Raw genomic sequence first — 21015 nt, 5'->3', positions numbered from 1 at the left:
TGCAGTTTGTTGCATTTAATGATAAACTTCCATGAAAATTTAACATTAGAAGGATAATTGATATTATAATCTGGTCAGAGGAGCTTATCAAGTAGACATAAAGTGAGCAACTATTGTATAGGTCAATAGCTGATGGTAGAATAGATCATGCTGGGAATGTGTGTATAGGGTGTGAATTAACGAAGGGAATGGCAAGTAGGTTTTATTCATGAAGGATGGTGGGTGATTGAAATGCATTACTAGAATGGATAACACACACACACTGACATTGAGAGAATTCTTATTGAAGTTAAGTAAATGTTGTGTCTGGAATGAAAAGATCTATAATGAGTCTGAATCCATGTAGTAATTATTATGTGAGCAGTACTGTATGACTTCTGATTTTGGAGGAGTATGTGAAATGATCTTTTTAATGAATCTGTTACTTATTTTTATTAGTTATATAGACATTGAATTGAAGATATTTTAAAATAATGAACAATTTAAAGCATTTTTTCACAAATTAAATTTTAAAAACTTTTTTCCTCTTCTAGGTATCATTTGTACCATTCACTTAATACTAGCATGTTTATTATGAATCTAAATAAATGTTCATTAGATGGCATATGCCAATAGGCACATATAAGCATGAAGAATTTTATCAGAAGTACTTATTTACAGTAAATGATTAATAGTAATGAGTTCTGTGTGGAAGAGGCTACAACATGTGAATAAAAAGGCTGCTAAATTTCAATTTATAGCTTCATACCATGAATTGATGGTAGAAGGTACCCCAAAATGGTAAGGAAGAATTCATTTATTTTTCTATTCTTTTGCAGTCATGTAAATTTTTTTTTCAAATCCATCAATATTCTATGAATACATTTGAACAGCAAATTTTGTGTGTATATACTGTAAATCTATGAATGTTATTATTATTATTATTATTACTCGAAACTTCCAAGGAGTACAAAGACTCATCATGGGAAGGCACTCTACTCTGGTATACACAACTCACCATCTACCCTATTTAATCCTCCAACTACTACTACCATCAACATACAGCGGCATCTAACTTGCCTTGAATTGAAAAAAAATCATATAAAGATTCCTCTCATTTTGACAAGAATCTGAAATTTCAATGCAAAGGGCAAAATGTCCCAGGTTCTTCCAATTACACTGTGGAACATTATATTATAATATTAAAAATATATATATATATATTTTATTCATTTCCAAACATGTTAATGAAATTATATTCATTACAATTTAGATCCCCTTCACAAAATGTATATGTGTTTAGATCTGTGCAAATTATTCCTAACTTCTGGCTGGATAGATTTGTTATTGAAAGTTGATATTTTGAATTCATATAAAAATGTTGAACTGTTTCAGTATTTATTTCATTATATTCTTTGCATACATGCAAAGTTTGGCAAAAATGTTTTGGAATCATACAAAGCAGTATGATTTCAAAGTATTCAAAAAAAATATATAAGTCAGTTTTAGCTAGTTGAATTTAAATAAAATATAGTATTTGGATATATATATTAAAATGTATCCCATTTCCTCTGTTTTGGTTATAATTGAAAGTGTGTTTATTAGTTGTTTGTGTCTTTCTGTGCATTTGTGGATGTGTGGAGTGAGTTCGATGGGTGAAAGGATTTATATAAGCTGGATGATTTACATTTGAATGGATTTGGTGTATGGAGACTTGAAAAGGTATTGTTGAATGAAGTGGAAGTGGATGTGCAGAATCAGGGAAACTAGAGTTACTAACTGGTGGGGGGAGAAGTAGATATGCAGACTTTAGGGAGACAGAGTGTATGAATGTGTGTAATATATCTGAGCGAGTACGAAGGACAACAAATCAGAATGGGATAGTTAGTATAAGGCATCAAAATAGGGATGGGACAAATGGGCTTCTGCAATTCGTGTATACTAATGCCAGAAGTATTAGGAACAAGAAGGAAGAATTTTTGGCCTTGGTTGGCACTTCCAGGCCACAGGTTATTGGCATTAGTGAAACATGGCTGACAGAAGATGATATAGCTAGTGGGATTGAATGTAAGGGGTATGGTGTGTTCAGGAGTGACAGGGAGAATAAAATGGGGGGAGAGTGTTATTGATGATAGCTGATGAGCTGCAGCCAAGGAGAATAGAAGTGGAACTGCAGGATAGAGAAAAGAACACATTTGAAGCTATTTGGTGTGAGATTGAGACTAACAGAACAAAATATACAGTTGGGTGCTGCTATAGACCAGGTGATAGAATAGATGGTGGAGAGAGTATGCATAAGCAAATAGAAGAAGTGAGTGGAAGGAGGGTAATTATTATGGGAGATTTCAATTATGGTAACATTGATTGGAAGGAGGCGAGGACACATGGGAGAAAGGAATTGGATTTTATGCGGTTATTAAGGGATAACTATCTGTGACAGCATGTAATGGAAAATACTAGTGGTCAGAGAGTGCTTGACCTAGTAATTGCATCTGAGAATTTGGCTGTAACGAATATGACCACGTTACCACCAATTGGTGAGAGTGATCATAGGGTCTTGGCTTAGGAAGTGGCTAAAGGTGTAGAATTTACAATTAAGGCAGGGTATGTGTGGAATTATGGGGCTGGTAATTACTGGATGTTGATAATGTGTGTGTGTGGGGGGGGGGCAGTTGAGAAGTATTTGGAGGAGGCAATGTCTGACAGTATACCTAGAGTCCGAATAATAAATCAAGAAGGGGTTAAATGGGTGAATAACACCATTAAGCTTGAGCTGCAAAAAAAAGAAACAACTGTGGAGGAAATGTAAGGAGAAAGGTGACCGGCAGACACATGAACGGTATAAAGCGCAGGCCAGAAGAGTTTCATAATCCGCTTTTGAAAAGCAAAAGCGGATTATGAAAGAACATTAGTCATGCAGGCTAAAGAGAATCAAAAACAGTTTTTTCAATATGTTGCAAGTAAAAGAAAAAATGTATATGGCAAAATGATTTTAAAGAATGCTGATGGTAGGAAGGTAACCGAATCAGTTGATATAGTGGAATTACTGAGCGAGCATTTTGCAAGAGTATATCATCCAGGTGGTGACATTGCAGGAATGAATGAACCAATAGCTTATATGGGAATTGTTTGGAATGAAGTGGAGGCGAATAGTCTATTACAAAACCTCAATGTCAATACATCTGTGATATTAGATGGTATACCAGCTCGTGTCGTACGTGAAGCGGCTAAAGAATTGTCAGTGCCCTTGACCATTTTGTTTAATTTGAGTCTCGGTCTGGGTTAGTTCCGGGGGGTGGAAAGAGGGGAAAATATTTCCAGTGCATAAAGGAATTTCCAGGACTGCTGTTGTAAATTACTGACCGATCAGCATATCAGGAATCGTTGTCAAGGTCTTGGAGAAAATAGTCAAGGAAAATACAGGATTGGATAGATGAAAATGGGATACTGTATGGGGGACAGCATGGTTTTGTGAAGGGTAGATCATGCCTCAGCAACTTGCTCACGTTTATAACACAGTGACGGCTGAACTGGATAAGGGTAATGGGTTTACAGTGATTCTACTGGATCTTGCTAAGGCCTTTGACAGGATACCACATGGAATTCTAATCAGTAAACTGCAGCATATGGGGATGGATATAGGGCTGGTGAGGTGGATAGGAGGGTGGTTGACGGAGAGATATCAGAGAATGGTTTATTCAGGAGTAGAGTCCAAAAGACTGCCTGTGACTAGTGGTGTGCCGCAGGGTTCTGTTCTTGGGCCACTACTGTTCAATCTGTTCATTAACGATATAGGAAAGGATCTGAGAGGACGTGTTCATTTGTTTGCTGATGATGCAAAGTTGGGTAGAGCAATTTTGACATCCTGTGCTGAGTGCTCAGGATGTCATAATTTTGCAGGATGATTTGGATACTTTGGAGGACTGGGCTAAGGAGAATGGATGTCAATTTAATGTGGCAGAGTGTAAGGTTATGCATTTTGGGGTGAAAAGATTAGCAGCAGTATATCACATTGGTGGAACCTTACTCTCCAGGAGATTGACGAGGCCAGGGATTTGGGAGTGTTGGTTGATAGGGAGTTGAAATTTAAGGGGGCACATTGCAAAAGTGGCTAAATCGGCTCATCAAATCACTTGGTTGCTGAAAAATACTGTAACAAGCAGAGACAAACAGGTTATTGTTCCTCTATATCGAGCCTTGATAAGACCCCATCTGGACTACTGTGCCCAGATATGGGTGCCAGGGTTACTTCTTGATGGGGAGGAGGTGGAGAGGATCCAGAGACGAGTGACCAAGATGATAGGTCTATGGAATGAACCTTATGAGAACAGGTTGAAGATTTGTGGGTTGCAGAAATTGGTTGATAGGCAGAAAAGGGCTGATATGATTGAGACATTCAAATTACTGAAGGGTTTCTATAAGATTAATTCAGAAAATATTTTTGAGAATAGGACTAGGGGCCATACATGGAAGCTGGGCAAGAGTGTGGTTAGCAAGGGTGTTAGAGCTAGGTTTTTTACTTATATGTATTGATAAATAAAAGAAAATATTGCTATAGATGTTTTAAAAGAAAAATTCGAGGAAACACTAATTTGAAGATTAGTAGTAGATTCCGAAAAGGGAATCATAGAACTGTGAATTTTTAAAGTGGAAGAGTTAAGACTGTCAATAAGCATTGGTGAATAAAAGAAGTTGCTATTTACGTTCTAAAGGAATGCTGGAGAAAACTCTGATTAGGAAATTTCATCTGTATTAAGGACACCGGATCTAACTATTATTTTTACTGAAAAGAAGACGGAATTGAGTTTTGAAGAATTAAAGTGTACTACATGGGTGATGAGAAAGGATCCTGTGAAAATGAAGAATAAAGTCATATATCTTCGGAAAAGTGCCTTAACAGACAGAGAAACTGGCTATGAACATTTTGTCATTGTGAAAACAAAGTTTAGTCTAGTCTTAAGTGTGAGTTTATTTTAAAAGGCCTTGGATCCAATTAAATTTATAGTTAGTTATGTGATATTGTTTGAAGTGTATATATATTGTTTTTATTTTATTAAATGTGTTTATTTTGGTCTTGAGTCAGTGATTTTTTTGGATTCTGAAAGAAATAGTAAAAAAGAGGTCATTGCACCAATCGGAGTGACCCTTGTGCAATACAATATATAGGTACACTTGGAAATAAATAAAAAAATAATTGTTAGAAATAAAGAGATCAAATTAAATAAAATGATATTACTTTTATTAACATTAAAATTAACATACATTAAATGTATGTATATGTGGTATATTACTACACCAAGTATACATACATACATTATACTTCATCATCATCAAATTCCTGCCATGTACCCTCAAGGGGTGTACAGGATATGATAGTACTACATGAAAAAAATTACATCATTACTAACTTCCTATCTACAATTTTCCTCCAAATCAGTCTGTTACTTGTCAAGACTCCAACATTATCAGATCTTATATTTCTATCGTCTAAGGCACTTTGTACCATATCAATCCACCTATATCTTGGTCTTCCTCTAGGTCGTTTTCCTGCCAACCTGGTAGAGAACACTTGTTTTGCTAATCCTGAGATTAGCTCTGCTAATGCATTCCTGGATGCTGACAATGTCAAGTTCTTTCCTAATTTCCTCGTGTTTAATATGATATTGCCATTGATGCCATCTGTTCACGCATCTGATCTTTCTCAGGACTCTCATATCTGCGGTCTCTAATCTTTGGTCAAGTGTTTTACTTCTGACCCAGCTCTCAGATCCATAAGTTAAAACTGGTTTGAACACTGTCTTGTATACAGCTAATTTAGTGTTTCGACTAATTTCTCTCTTATTCCATATGAATAATTTATTCAGTTGACTTCCCATCATACCAGCTTTGCTGATTCTGTTGTCTATTTCTATATTTAATTTACCATCTTCAGTAAAAATCGTGCCTAAGTAGCTGAAAGGGATTCTTAGTGTGTAGTGTTCGTGAAAGCTCCAGATGAGATATGCGTTATTTTCAGTTATCGTTGATAAATTTATTTAATATTGCGTAGTTTTGTTTGCCTTGCGTATCTTAGTGTGTCTGTTTGTGTGTTTTTGGTGTTTATAATTTATAATGTGATAAAATACGTTACTAGTATGGCTCCAGTACGAAGGAAAATGGCGGCCAGTAATGGTGGTTCGCCATCTTCTTTCAAGAACGGTAATGTAAAGGAGATGATTCAGTGTACTATCTGCGAAATGTACGTTTTGCGGAGTGCGGTCAGAGTGTGGTTAGATGATGATAAAGGAATGAATGTATGTAGAACATGTAGGGAGAATGAGGAATTGAAGTGTATTTTGGATCGTGAGTGTGATATTTTTGTCAAACTTCAGAATGAAGAAAATAGGGATATGACAAGAAACGGTGAGGTTGTACTAGAGAATTGTGAGAGTGTGAATGATAGTATTAATGGTTTTACAGAGAATAAAAAAGATGAAATAGATGCAATGAGTGAGATCGCGTTGTTGAATGGTGCGATACAAAGGGCAAAACAGCAGCTAGAGCGTATGAGCAAAAGTCGACCGAATGAACCAACCAATAATAAAAAGTATGACAGGAAAAATAGGCGTATGAGTGTGAACATGAACAAAATGAAGGATAGAGTGCTGTATGGAGACTCGTTAGTACGAGGTGTGTTAGTAGAGGATTTGACAAAATCGTACCAACCTGGTGCGACCATAAAGGATGTAACTGAGTCTATTAGAGAGCAAAAGGAAAGGGTGAAAGAAATGATTCTTGTGGCAGAAAGGAGATAAAATCTTAGTGATAGAAGACCTGAATGAATTGTTTGAGGTAGCAAAAGAAAAGAGTGAGAGAGTTAGAATGATTAGTATTTTGCCACGGTATGACAGTGAAATGTTTAAAAGGAGGGCCATAATTGCGAATGACTTTATGCATTGGTTATGTATGACGAGTGGTGTGGAATTTGTGGATGTGTGGAGTGAGTTCGATGGGCGAAAGGATCTATATAAGATGGATGGCTTGCATTTGAATGGTTACGGTGTAAGGAGACTTGAGAAAGTGTTGCTGAATGTAATGGATGTGCAAATTCAGGGAAACTAGATTTATTAAGGGGGGGAGGATATACAGTCCTTAGGGAGGCAGTTGAATGTATGAATGAATATAATATGCCCGAGCGAATAAGGACATCAAATCAGAGTGGGATAGTTAATATAAGGCATCAAGGTAGGGTTGGGGCTAATGGGGGTCTTAAATTCATGTACACTAATACTAGGAGTATTAGGAACAAGAAGGAAGAGTTTTTGGCCATGGTTGGCACTTCCAGACCACAGGTTATTGGTATTAGTGAATCATGGCTGACTGTAGATGATATAGCTAGTGGGATTGAATGTGATGGGTATAGTGTGTTCAGGAGTGACAGGGAGAATAAAATGGGGGGAGAGTGTTATTGATGATAGCTGATGAGCTACAGCCAAGGAGAATAGAAGTTGAATTGCAGGATAGAGAAAAGAGCACATTTGAGGCCATTTGGTGTGAGATTGTGGCTAGCAGAACTAAATCTACAATTGGGTGCTGCTATAGACCAGGTGATGGAAAAGATGGTGGTGACAGTATGCACAAGCAAATAGAAGAAATGAGTGGAAGGAGGGTAATTATTATGGGAGATTTCAACTATGGTCACATTGATTGGAGTGAGGAGAGGACACACGGGAGGAAGGAATTGGATTTTATGCGGTTATTAAGGGATAACTTTCTGCGACAGCATGTAATGGAAAATACTAGGGGTCAGAGAGTGCTCGACCTAGTAATTACATCCTGAGGATTTGGCTGTAACAAATATGACCACATTGCCACCAATTGGTGAAAGTGATTATAAGGTCTTGACTTGGGAGGTGGCCTAAGGTGTGGAATTTTCAATTAAGACAGGGTACATGTGGAATTATCGGCCTGGAAAGTATGACAAGCTTAGGAGTTTGATTGGTTCAGTGCCATGGCATGTACAACTGCAAGGAATAGAAGTTGATAGTGCACGGGAGGCAGTTAAGAAGTGTTTGCATGAAGCAATGGCTGACTGTATACCTAGCGTCCGAATAATAAATCAAATAGGGGTTAAATGGATGAATAACACCATTAAGCTTGAGCTGCAAAAAAAGAAACAACTATGGAGGGAATTTAAGGAGAAAGGTGACCGGCAGGCACATGAACGGTATAAAGTGCAGGCCAGAAGGGTAACGAGTGTGGTAAGAAAAGCAAAAAAGGATTACGAAAGAACATTGGCCATGCAGGCTAAAGAGAATCCTAAACAGTTTTTTAGATATGTAGCAAGTAAAAGGAAAAATGTACATGGCAGAATGATTTTAAAGAATGCTGATGGTAGGGAGGTAACTGAATCAGTTGTTATAGTTGAGTTACTGAGTGAGCACTTTGCAAGTATGTATCATTCAGATGGTGACATTGCAGAAACGAATAAACCAGTAGATTATACGGGAATTGTGGTGAATGAAGTGGAGGTGAGTAGTCTATTCCATAACCTCAATGTCAATACATCCGTGCGATTGGATGGTATACCAGCTCGTGTCGTATGAGAAGCAGCTAAAGAATTGTAAGTACCCTTGACCATTTTGTTTAATTTGAGTGTCGGGTTTGGGTTAGTCCCTATGGTGTGGAAAGAGGGGAAAATAGTTCCACTGCATAAAGATGGTTCCAAGACTGCTGTTGTAAATTACCGACCGATTAGCATATCAGGAATCATTGTCAAGGTCTTAGAGAAATTACTCAAGAAAAGAATACAGGATTGGATAGATGAAAATGGGATATTGTATGGGGGACAACATGGTTTTGTGAAGGGTAGATCATGCCTCAGTAACTTGCTCATGTTTTATAACACAGTGACAGCTGAACTGGATAGGGGTAATGGGTTTACAGTGATACTACTGGACCTTGCCAAGGCCTTTCACAGGATACCACATGGAACCCTAATCAGTAAACTGGAGCAGATGGGGATAGATATAGGGTTGGTGAGATGGATAGGAGGGTCGTTGAAGGAGAGATACCAGAGAGTGCCTTATGCAGGAGTGGAGTCTAAAAGACGGCTTGTGACTAGTGGTGTGCCACAGGGCTCTGTTCTTGGACCACTGTTTTTCAATTATCAATGATATAGGAAAGGATTTGAGAGGAAGTGTTCACTTGTTTGCTGATGATGCAAAGTTGGGTAGAACAATTGTGAGTGCACAGGATGTCAAAATTTTACAGGATGATTTGGATAGTTTGGAGGACTGGGCTAGGAAAAATGGATGTCAATTTAATGTGCCAAAGTGTAAGGTTATGCACTTTGGGGTGAAAAGAATAGCAGCAGTATATTGCATTGGTGGAACCGTACTCCAGGAGATTGATGAGGCGAGGGATTTGGGAGTGTTGGTGGATAGGGAATTGAAGTTTAGGGTACACATTGCAAAAGTGACTAAATCAGCTCATCAAATCTCTTGGCTTCTGAAAAATACTTTAACATTAGGAGACAAACAAGTTGTTGTTCCTCTGTATCGAGCCTTGATAAGACCCCATCTGGACTACTGTGCCCAGTTATGGGCACCAGGGTTTCATCGTGATGGGGGAGGAAGTGGAGAGGATCCAGAGACGAGTGACCAAGATGATAGAAGTCTGTGGAATGAACCTTATGAGAATAGGTTGAAGATTTGTGGGTTGCAGAGATTGGACGATAGGCGAAGGAGGGGTGATATGATTGAGACATTCAAATTACTGAAAGGTTTCTATAAGATTGATCCAGAAGATATTTTTGAAAATATGGATGGTGGTGGGAGGACTAGGGGCCATGCATGGAAGCTGGGCAAGAGCGTGGTTGACAAGGGAGTTAAAGCTAGGTTTTTTACTTGGAGAGTGGTGAATGAGTGGAATAAGCTTCCAGAGTCTGTTGTGGGTGCTACGACCGTGAATGAGTTCAAGGCAAGGTATGATAGATACTCTGTCAATGTCAAATAGTTGTTCTTGACATGATGTTAGCGCCTCCTTCGATGAGTCTGTCAACTCCTTGGAGTTGCCCGGAACAATAATAATAATAATAATGTTTTACTTGTTCCACAGGTTCTCCATTCACAACACAGTTGACATTTTCAATGATTCTGCCTATTTTCATTGTCTTTGTCTTTTTATTGCTGACCTTCATACCATATCTATTACAACAGTTATTCAATTTAGTCAGAGAATCTTGCAGACTTGTAGCGGATTTATTTAGAAGTATAACATCATCTGCATAAAGCAAAGAGCTGACATTAACATCTCCAATTTTGATATCATGTTTAATACTACTTTCCTTCATAATGTGATCCATATAGATAATGAATAACAGAGGGGATAATGAACATCCTAGTCTCACACCAGATTTAACATTAAACCATCTTCCTGTACTTTCTTCAATTCTAACTGCTGACTTAGAACTCAAATAAAGACTAAGTGTTGCTTGATATAATGCTCCATTGACACCATATAACTGCAGCGTATTGAATAGCTTCTCTCTTGGCACCTTGTCATATCCCTTTTTCAAATCTACAAAACTTAAATACAGATCTTTGTTATATTCCCGTGCTTTCTCGACTATTTGTCGTAAAGTGAAGATCTGATCCTGACAGCTTCTATTTGGCCTGAATCCAGCTTGTTCTTCACCAAGCTTTTCTTCCACAATTCTTCTCAACCGTTTCTCAAGTATACTTGCATAGATCTTGCCAGATCTATGCAAATATACTTGAGTAAAGGGTTGATTGGAGTAGGGCTGTCATAGTACCCAAGTATGGGTACTATGAGAGCTCTACTCCAATTATTGGGAATTCGTCCCTCTGTCCAGGCCTTCTGAACTATGCAGTGCAGCCTCTGTAAGACTCTTATACCACCATACATCAGCATTTCTGGTCGAATATCATCTACTGCTGCTGCCTTTCCACATTTCAAGCCTTTATGGCTTTTTCTACTTCAAGTATGGATATGTATTCCTGACTGCATGCCTGGTCAGTGTTTTTTACCACTGTGCTGTCATCACTGCTTGTTTCATTTAGCAGTTTTTCAAAGTAATTACTCCATACTTCAAGGATATCTTTTTTTCTCCTGTTTTCATGTCATGTTTATCATCTCTAACTCCTTTTACAGCACTCTTTCCTCCATTCCTAAGCTTCTTCAACAACCTCCAGAATATCTCTCCACCTTCTTGATATTTATTTTCTATATTCTTGCCAAAGTCATCCCATGACTTTTGTTTAGCTAGTTTTACACAGTGTTTAGCATTCTTGCATTTGTCTCTATATTCTCTAAGAGCACAAGGTGACTTATTTGACAGGAACTTTTGATATGCTTTCTTCTTTTCCTTCACTGCCTCTTTAACTTCCTGTGTCCACCAAGGAGTTCTGATTTTTTTATCCTTGCAGATTACCTCACCACATGCCTCTCTGGCAGAATCAATCAATGTTTTCTTCAGAGTTTCCACTGAATTTCCAAGGTTTGATTCCTATTCTCAAACTCTTTCATTTTTTTTTCAATAATCTTTGTGTATTTTAGTCTACATTTCACATCTGAGAGATGCCCAACTTTTATTCGCTTTAAAACTTTCTTACATGTTATTCTTTTCAATATGAAATTCAATTTTATCCTGCTCAAGACTAAATAGTGATCACTTCCAATTTCAAATCCTCTGTACAATCTGGTGTCATGCACCAGGGAGAAAACATCACTATCAACAATAACATAGTCAATGAGACTTTTCTTATTCCTTGCACGCCTTCTCTCCATGTGAATTTGTTCACATTTTTATGTTGGAACATGGTGTTAGTAATAACCAGTCCATGTCCTGAGCAGAAATCCAACAGGTATTAGCAATTATTATTAGCTTTGCTCTTTTCTCCAAATTTTCCCCGAAATATTTTTGTATGTCTCACAATCATTTCTTACTCTGCTATTTAGATCCCCAACAAGGACCAACTTTTCCATTTTCATTGTGTCAGTTGCTTTTTCTAAAGCCTCAAAAAATTCTTCCACTTCTACCTTAGTAGACCCTTCTGTTGGACCATAGGCACAAATAAGTCTCATTGTACAGTTCCCGATTCTCATATTGGCCCATATTACTCTACTTGAGACTGACTGCCATTCAAGAAGATTAGCCTCATATTTTGTGTTGAATACTATGGCTAATCCTTCTTTTCCTTGATTGTCATTAACTGAATATAACATTTTGTATTTATTGTTCAGAAAGATCTCACCAGTTTTGGTCCTTTTTTGTTTCAGTCACCTCTATTATGTCTATCTGGTACTTATCTAATTCCTCAGCTAGCTCCATTTCTTTGCCATTCAGGCTTCTTACATTGATAGTACCAATCTTTAACTCTTGTGATGTTGAGTTGGTGTTTGTTTTCAGATTTGTTCCAGTAGCTGACTTTTCGCTGTTCGCCCTGGTTCCCTGGCAAAAAGAACGGGGGCCCTTGTTTAACCGGACGACGCCCCAGCCGGTATGAAATTTTGTCATGTAGTACCATCATTTTTTATTTTGGTTTAACCAATAAGAATACAATTTGGTCGGCTAAATCCCAGATTGCCAGCCTATCCTCGTTCGTTTAGTATCCAAGTAGATACCCAACAGGATGCACCACGAGAAGGTGACGATTGGGCATTAGGTCAGAAGCCCCCTGTCAGTTCTCCGCATTCCTTTAAAGGCTCTGTGGAGGTCTCCTCTCAGTTATACAGCTTTGACCCTTAAGCACCCCTACATTATACTTGTATGTATATATGTTTGTATGTATACATACATACATACAAGTATAATGCAAGTGTATTACTACTTTTCCAAAGTAGTAATACACTTGCTTTATTTGGTAGGTGAGGTATCCTCAGATCTGGACTAGTTTTTTTATTTTATTTTATTTATTTTTTTTTTTCCAGCATCCTCTACATTATGTACCTTTTTCAGTTTGCTCTTCTCACATCTCAGACATGTGCAGTATAATTTAATCTTATGAAGCTATCAAATTTATGTCCTTGTGGTTAAGCAACAAAAACATCCCCAAATGAAAGATCAGGTCAAAATAGAGTTCTGCAAATGCTCTAAAGGACATTTCTAAAAAATATCCTCGAGAGCCCTTTTTTTCTTTATATTGCTCCTACCTATGAAAACTTTAGTAAACTAATAATACATTCATACCATGTGTGGCCTAAGGATTTTTTTCTACTTTGTTTAAAATTAATTTTATTTCTTTGTAGTTTTTATATAGTCCAGAAACCCTTCTCTTGAGACCAAACATGGAACTTTTTCAAGCTACTAGCTTTGCTACTAATGCTTATTAATTATTGTGGGTTATTAGGATGAACAAAAAATACAAGAAAAGGCTAACATGAGCTATAACATTACTAAAATATATAAACCATGTAGGAAGTATTACAAAATAAATTGAAACAAAACCACATGGAACGTGGGAGTTGGCACAGGTTAGCTGTTGTTCAGCATTGTGTGCAGATAGTTGACTGAAAAGTTAGTCTGATGTACAGAACTATCTAATGAGTGATTTCCAAATATCACATAGTATCAATTCTTGGTTACTTGTGTGTGCCTTCTGAACGTATGACCATGGTATGTTATGAGCAGTGAAGTTATCCTCTGTGTAAGGCATGAAGCTCTTATTCTATTCATTGCAATGTTGTGTGGGGAAAAATAAAAAGCTATGCCTCAGTTGTCTTCTCAGTAGTTATGGAGATCTCAGATAAGTTCTGTCTGTCTTATTTACAAACTTCTATATGTCTGCTCTATGTAAGAAAGGCTACAAGCACATGGAATATTATATAAATCCCAGGATGTTAGTAGAAAGGGTTGTGGTCTTTAGGCAAATGCAGTAAACCTTATAGTCAAAATGGACTCAACTTTCAAATTTCAATCTCAAATCCCTCCTGCGGAAAAATAAATACACTAAAAAAAATTTGTCTCTTTATGAAACCATATCTGATTTGGAAAGATCCAAAAGCAGAAAACTTGCTTCTTACAAGTTTTCTGCAATAACATCTAAATGTGAAACTTCTAAACATCTTATACAAGCATCTACTGTTTGTATAAGAGGCAAGCTTTCTGTTTTAGGCCTTTTATCAGCGTAGGAGTTTAAGCAAAAGAATATTGTCAGCTCTTGTTGACAATATTCCTACCATACTAAATGCATTATGGGGCATGGCATGCCTCCCATTTGAAACACACTAGATCACTTTGAGCTGCGATACTAAAGTATTGTGGTCCAGATAATAATATTTGTTCCCAAATGTAATGCATTTAAAACTCTCCTCCTGAATTAGCATCATCTTGTGTCATTTCTACACTCATCCATTAATTTACCTTGCTTTAGTCCTCTAATGTAATGCATGTGACCATCAACAGTCTGCTTATTCTTTGCATAAAAGCTTATCAGTTAAATAATGACCACTTTAATAAACTCCATCAGTCTGTCAGGGATTTCTTTTGCTAAATCATCATCCTCCAAATGTGTCATTTAAAGTTTTTGGACATGTCATTCACAGAGATGCTCTTGGCATTTCTGTGGGATTTGTTTGGATCTGGCATATAGGTCTGTTCAACAAACCCACCAAATTCCACTGCTTTCACTCTTTATTATCACAAAGGTTGGCAGTTTTCTCTGTGTACTTTCGCAGTGCATGTTATGGTGATTGCCTTCTTTCTTTAGACTTTGCTGCTAATACTAGATTGGCAGAAGGATTTGTTTTTTCACAGGTTCTCTGTCCTTTACATGTGTGAACTTGCACTGATAGAAAATTAATTTTCATTCTCATTTTCATTGACTCCTTGCCATTTTACAGCAAAAGTGAGAATAAACTACTTTAATGCTACCAAAATAGTCCTGTCTTCTTTCTTACAAAAATAAATCTCATTTCACCACTCCTTAGTTTTGATAATACACATATCCTCAGATAAGATAGATATTTCTTCTCAGCTGACATTTACCTCAAGTCATTCCTGGAATAAATGCATGTGGCTTCAAAAAATTCTAGTATTTTTTTTAAGAAATTATGCACCTAAGTTCTCCCTGAAAATTCTTGAAGTTATATAGAAAATGGAAATTTGGCTAAATGATGACCTGTTGCTTAAAGGTTTGCTTAAATCTCCTATCTTTATAGTTTTGTAATTGAACTGGTATTCAATATTCTTCCACTTAATCATATTAAAATATGACCAGCAGCTGGACAACATCCTCACACAATTCTTCAGAACAATTAGCTGATCTCTCCTCTTCTTTTATCACTGCTTTCTGGAACATTACCTTATGACTCCCAAAATGTAATTTGCATCATCTATTCAAGAACATCAGTAGGTTCCTTTTTCTTGAACTTCTAGCTTACATGGCTCTAAGGCAATTCAGTTTTTGGAACCCTTTCTGTGTGTCAGTTTATTTAGGTATATATATGTACAGGTAGTTCCTGACTTTACAAGTTAATTTGTTCCTAATGCATGCTCATAAAACAAAAACTTTTAAAGCAGGAATTTGTTTCTCATAAATGTAATGTTAAAAACAGGGGGTTATATTCTCACCAATGTAATTGGACCGTAGTAATGTTTTAGGTGGGAGATGAATTTCTTTGCTTTGTGTGAGTTCACCACCCAGCTTATTAGAGGCATGAAGTGGCTTATAAAAGTTCCATGTTTAGTCTCTGGAGCAGGGTTTTCTGGACTTGGTAAAAAATATACAAAAAAAAAAAAATTAGCTTAATAAAAAAAAAAAAAAAAAATCCTTAGTCCACCCTTGATACGAATGCACTATAAGTTTACATAAACCTTTCATGGGCAGATGCCACATAAAAAAATAAATAAAGATCAACAAATAGTTTATGCTTAAACAATGATTTATTCATCCAAAGAAATGAAAAATTAATTTTTTCTTTCCATGAAAAGTCTAAAATATGAAAACATAGCCTTTAAAATCATGCAAATTATAAGTCATTTTGTTTCTATGACCTTCTTTTCTTTAGAAATTTCATATTGTGCATGATATAAAAACATTTCACAATATAAAAAAATATATAAAACATACAGAAAATTTATATGCTTGGATAGGCTTATGTGTTTGTCAGACATATTGTAATAGATTTCACGATATGATATGAACACAGATGGATAAGAAAATAACTATTTATTAACTTAAAAGCTAATATTTTGCTGGTATTATATCCAGCATCTTCAGAGCACACAACACAAAGTTTGTTACAAATGCAAGACAACCATAATCCAGTGTAACAGTGGGGCTAGTATAAGTAATTGCAGCGTGCAACACAAGACTAAAGTCTTAATATGGTACCATCTAGGTAAAAAAATAAATAAAATAAATGAAATAAAAGTAATAAATATTAATTTGGTCTTATAGGATCAATTGGAAAGGAACAAAAGTAATGCACAGAAGCTTCTACAAGTCAGAGGTTGTTCCTGGAATCAACAGAAGCCTTGAAACATACTCCAAACCTTAACAAGTATGGCTATATAAATCTACCAAAGATTTGGGAGACAGTCATCCTAAGACCAAATTAATATTTATTACTTTTATTTTATTTTTCAAACTTTCTAAGACTATCATTTGGACTACTATTTAAAGACTTTGAACTTTTTTTATTTATTTATTTATTTATTTTATAACCTAGATGGCGCCATATTAGGACTTTAGTCTTGTGTTGCACGCTGCAATTACTTATACTAGCCCCACTGTTACACCAGATTGTGGTTGTCTTGCATTTGTAAAAAACTTTGTGTTGTGTGCTCTGAAGATGCTGGATATAATACCAGCGAAATATTAGCTTTTAAGTTAATAAATAGTTATTTTCATATCCATCTTTGTTCATATCATACCGTGAAATCTATTACAACGCAGAAAATTGTTTTTTTTATGTGTTATATGAGACTTCTGAGAAAAATTTTGGGAGTGAACAGATGGTATCAATGTCAAAATCATATTAAAAATTAAGATATTAAGAACTTAATATTGTTAGCATTCAGAAATGTGAGCTTATCTTGGGTAGTGTGGTCAGTTAAACAGAATGGGAAAGGAAAGGTTAGCAAAGCAGGTATTTTATGCCAAAATGGCAGGGAAATGACTTGGAGGAAAAACTGAGCTATAGGTGGGACTGCAGTTAGAAGTGCCTTTGAAGATTAAAATGTAAGATCAGTAGTCTTATCTGTCACGACTTCAATATTAATTTGGAGGAAAATTGTCAATAGGAAGTAATAATGTAAATTTTTCATTTAACACCATCGTAGTATCTTACACACCCTTCTATAAATCCCTAACTAAGTTCCCTAGTTAGGGATTTATAGATGTCTTTAATGTAGCCAGCTTGCTACTCATCTGTTTCATCCTCTAAAACCAAGTTCGTTTTTTGTGTTAATATTCTTGTGTTCATAGGGCCAGTTTGCCTGTTTGAAGAATGATAGACCTGAGTACCAGGAGAAAAATTGCCACCTCCATATGGAGATAGAAGCCATATGAAACTGAGTTAGCTAGCCTTCATTTAGAGTCTGAAGAACCTTTATAAGGGTCTTCACACCTTATGTGAAATTCAAAATCTGCTCTTTCAATCACTAGTCAAGGTCATCTGCAGTACTGTGGACTATTGTGGCTGTTATATGTAATAGTGTTTGATACACCTGTGCTGTTTGAATAAGATGGAAATGTAATGTTTCCATGATACCATTAGGTTCTGCTCATCTATGGCAGAGTAATATATCCCATTTTGTCAAAAATGAAATAAGCAAGATGTCATTGTGGTGAGATATATGCTATTGCTTTCAGATGTTCTTTGTTTGAGTCTGATACCATCATAAATATTCTTATGAATTTCTTTTTATTAATATAAGTAAGTGATGTTGTTTATTTTTTTTTAACGGTATATATTAGAACAATTAGACAGAAAAATAAGTAAATGATTAATTTATTAATTTATTGCTGATATTTTGCTGGTGTTATAACCAGCATCTTCAGAGCACAAAAACACAGTTTGTCAATACGCGAGACTATAACAGCATGGTGTAATCAACGGAGACTAGTTAAACAAAATTGTAGCAGCAACACAGAGATTAGAGTCCTGATTTTTGCACACTCTATCTGAAAAAAAAAAAAAAAAAAAAAAATGCAGCTATCACATAAGACTAGAGTCCTAAACAGAGAAAAAAACCAGTGCTAGTTTTTTCTTAAGATGACTGTCTCCCAGATTTTAGGCAAATTTATAGAGCCATATTTGTTGATATTTGGAGTGTGTTTCAGGGCTTCTGTTACCTCTAAGAACAATCTCTCCGACTTGTAAGAGCTTCTGTGCAGTACTTTTGTGTTCTTCCAGTTGATCCTGTGTGCAGGGGTATCCAGAATATGGTCTGCTAGGCCCAACTTGCCATAGTGATAATGCCGGATGTATCTTTTGTGTTCATTGATGTGGATGTTCACAGTTCTTCCTGTTTGATCGTAGTAGACTTGATTACATGAGCAGGGTACTTTGTAGACTCCTGGATGTGATAAAGGGGGAATGCTGTCCTTGGGTGAGCGGATGAGGGTTGCTAATTTGCTCCACGGTCTGAATGCGGTGCGTAGTTCATGTTTATTAAGAATTCTTGAAATCTTTTCGGATGTGCCTTTAATGTATGGATGGTGACTGTTTTGTTGTAGTTCTCTTGGTGGATAGTGGGAGGGGTTTCTTAGGAGCGTTTAGTATTTTGTTATCTTATGGGGATTATAGCCATTGGCCAAGAAGGTGTGGCGTAAGTGAGCCGGTTCAGCAGCAAGAGTATTGTCATTAGAACAGTTTGCTCTCGCTCTGTGGGTTAGCATTTTTGAAATGCCATGTTGTTGAGAAGGGTGATAATAGAAACCCTCAATCTACTGAAGTCACACAAATTCACAATACATGATGGTGTGATTGTTTGTAAATATCTCCCTGTATGTGTGGGTTTTCTAAAAACTGAAAATGATAAGAAACCATCTGGAAGATGTGTGATAAGTGTATCCAGGAAGGGCAGACAGTTATCTTCCAGTTCCATTGTAAAGTGGATTTTTGGATGTTGGCTATTTAAATGCGCTAAGAATGTTTTCAATGTCTCTTGGCCATGTGGATAATAACAAGCACGTCGTCAACATAGCCAACGTGTTGGTTTGAGAGTGGCTGTATTGATTGCTAGTTTTTCCAGGTATTCTATGTAAAAGTTGGCTGGGGGGGGGGGGGAGCCCATGGCTGTACCATCTTTTTGTTTGTATATTTTCCCTTTCCATGTGAAATATCCTGCATGTATTGTGAATTTGTGTGACTTCAGTAGATTGAGGGTTTCTATTAGTGGTACATTTGTGAATAGTGAGGTGATATCAAAGCTTACCATTAAGTCTGAGCTTTTTTAGGGTATGGTGTTGTAGGATGCTTTTTGGGTGGGCTGAATTTTTGACAAAGGAGGGAGAATTGTTTGTGAGGGTGGCTAGTAGCTTAGTTATACAGGGTGTTCGGGATAAATTTGACATATTTATAATTAATTATATTTTTCCGTAAGTTACATGTATTAACACACACTTCTCTTCATTTAAAAGTTTGGACCCTTCTTCATTCATATACAAGATGTCAGAAAGGATGGATAGCTGGAACCCACCTGAATCATGGAAGAGAATAACTTGTATCATGATGATTCGTGCCCGCCATCAAAATAAGGATATTACGACTGCTGCCCAATGCTCCCTGAATACAGTAAAAACAATCAGGCATGGACTAGAGACTTGCAATGGTGACTACGAGGATGTAGCAAGAAGAAAGATCCCTAGCAGACGATCTGATTGCGTTCGTACAGCAGAATTCCTCGCAAATCTGCAGGAACAGGTGTTGAAGAACCCTGGCATTGGAATTCGGGCTTTGTTCGTGGAGTTGCTAACTGTAGTCAAGCCCTGGATAACAAGGGTAGCCAATGGTAGGCCGTATGTATGGCAGCAGGATTCGGCCCCTTGCCACACCTCTGGGAAAAGTCAAAAATGGTTGTCTGAAAATTTCTACGACTTCACCAGTCCAAATGTTTGGCCTCCAAACTCCCCAGACCTTAACCCCATGGATTATTTTGTATGGGGCGCAGTTGAAAAAGACACCAATCGCACTTCCAGTAATACAAAAGCCCAGTTAATGGATAAAATTAAAACAGTTTTTGCGGCCCTTCCCAGGGAGACTGTAGCATCAGCTTGTTCGAGGTTCCGAAGCAGAATTGAAGCTGTGATCGATGCTAATGGTGGTTATTTTGAGTAAATCTTGTTGATAGTATTGTAATTAACTCTGCCTGTAATGTTTTTTTGTCAATTCATTAAATTTAATAGATACAAAGAAGATTTTCTTTTTCCTTACGAAACTGTCAAATTTATCCCGAACACCCTGTATGTCTAGCCAGTTTGTATGTGGGACTATTTATACTGTCCACAATTGAGCATAAGGGTGTACCTTGTTTGTGAATTTTTGGTGCTCCATAAATCCTAGGTGTTTTAACATGGAAGGGCTTGAGTTTGTTTACTGTGTCTTTGGGCCAGGAAGTGACTTTTTTCAATAATTTATGTGCCTTATTCTTTTGTGTGTTGGTGGGATTGCGATCTATAATTTTGTATGTTGACTGATCTTGTAATAGTGTGTGCATTTTGTTTTCATATTCTGTTGTGTCCATCAGCACGGTTGCATTCCCTTTGTCTGCTTTTGTTATGATAATCTGGCTATTATTCTGTAGCTCTTTTACAGCAATGATTTCCTTATGTGGGATATTATTTTTGGGAGGCTTAGACTTGATTAGGATGTTGGCCACATCCAAACATACGTTGTTGGCTATTGTTGGAGGCAGGTTGTATATTCCCCGTTCGATGGACGCCATTATTTCGGCTTTTGGAACTTGTTCGGGAGTCATGGCAAAATTGTGCCCTCGACTTAAAGCACTAGTGGCTTCTTTGCTTAAGGTGAGTGAAGATAAATTCACGACAATGAGGTCTTGTTGTAATTGCAGTCGTTGTATAG

At 36.8% G+C, this 21015-nt stretch overlaps 1 protein-coding gene across 4 annotated transcripts in view; it reads left to right on the top strand.

The window, feature by feature from the left end:
- The window catches only part of Ehbp1 (Eps15 homology domain containing protein-binding protein 1), a 462410-nt gene that overhangs the window by 40403 nt on the left and 400992 nt on the right, over positions 1-21015 (top strand). For all 4 annotated transcript variants that reach the window (XM_090398822.1, XM_090398820.1, XM_090398821.1 and 1 more), the window contains exon 3: positions 534-780. In XM_090398822.1, coding sequence (XP_090254948.1) covers positions 677-780 — 104 coding nt within the window. In that variant the 5' untranslated portion in view covers positions 534-676. The remainder of the gene's footprint in view (positions 1-533; positions 781-21015) is intronic.

The sequence above is a fragment of the Typopeltis vanoorti genome, chromosome 10 (assembly GCF_054136105.1).
Source record: "Typopeltis vanoorti isolate ZY-2024b chromosome 10, IOZ_Tvanoo_1.0, whole genome shotgun sequence".
NCBI classification, from domain to species: Eukaryota; Metazoa; Arthropoda; class Arachnida; order Uropygi; family Thelyphonidae; genus Typopeltis; species Typopeltis vanoorti.
This window is presented reverse-complemented; position numbering and strand designations above follow the sequence as displayed.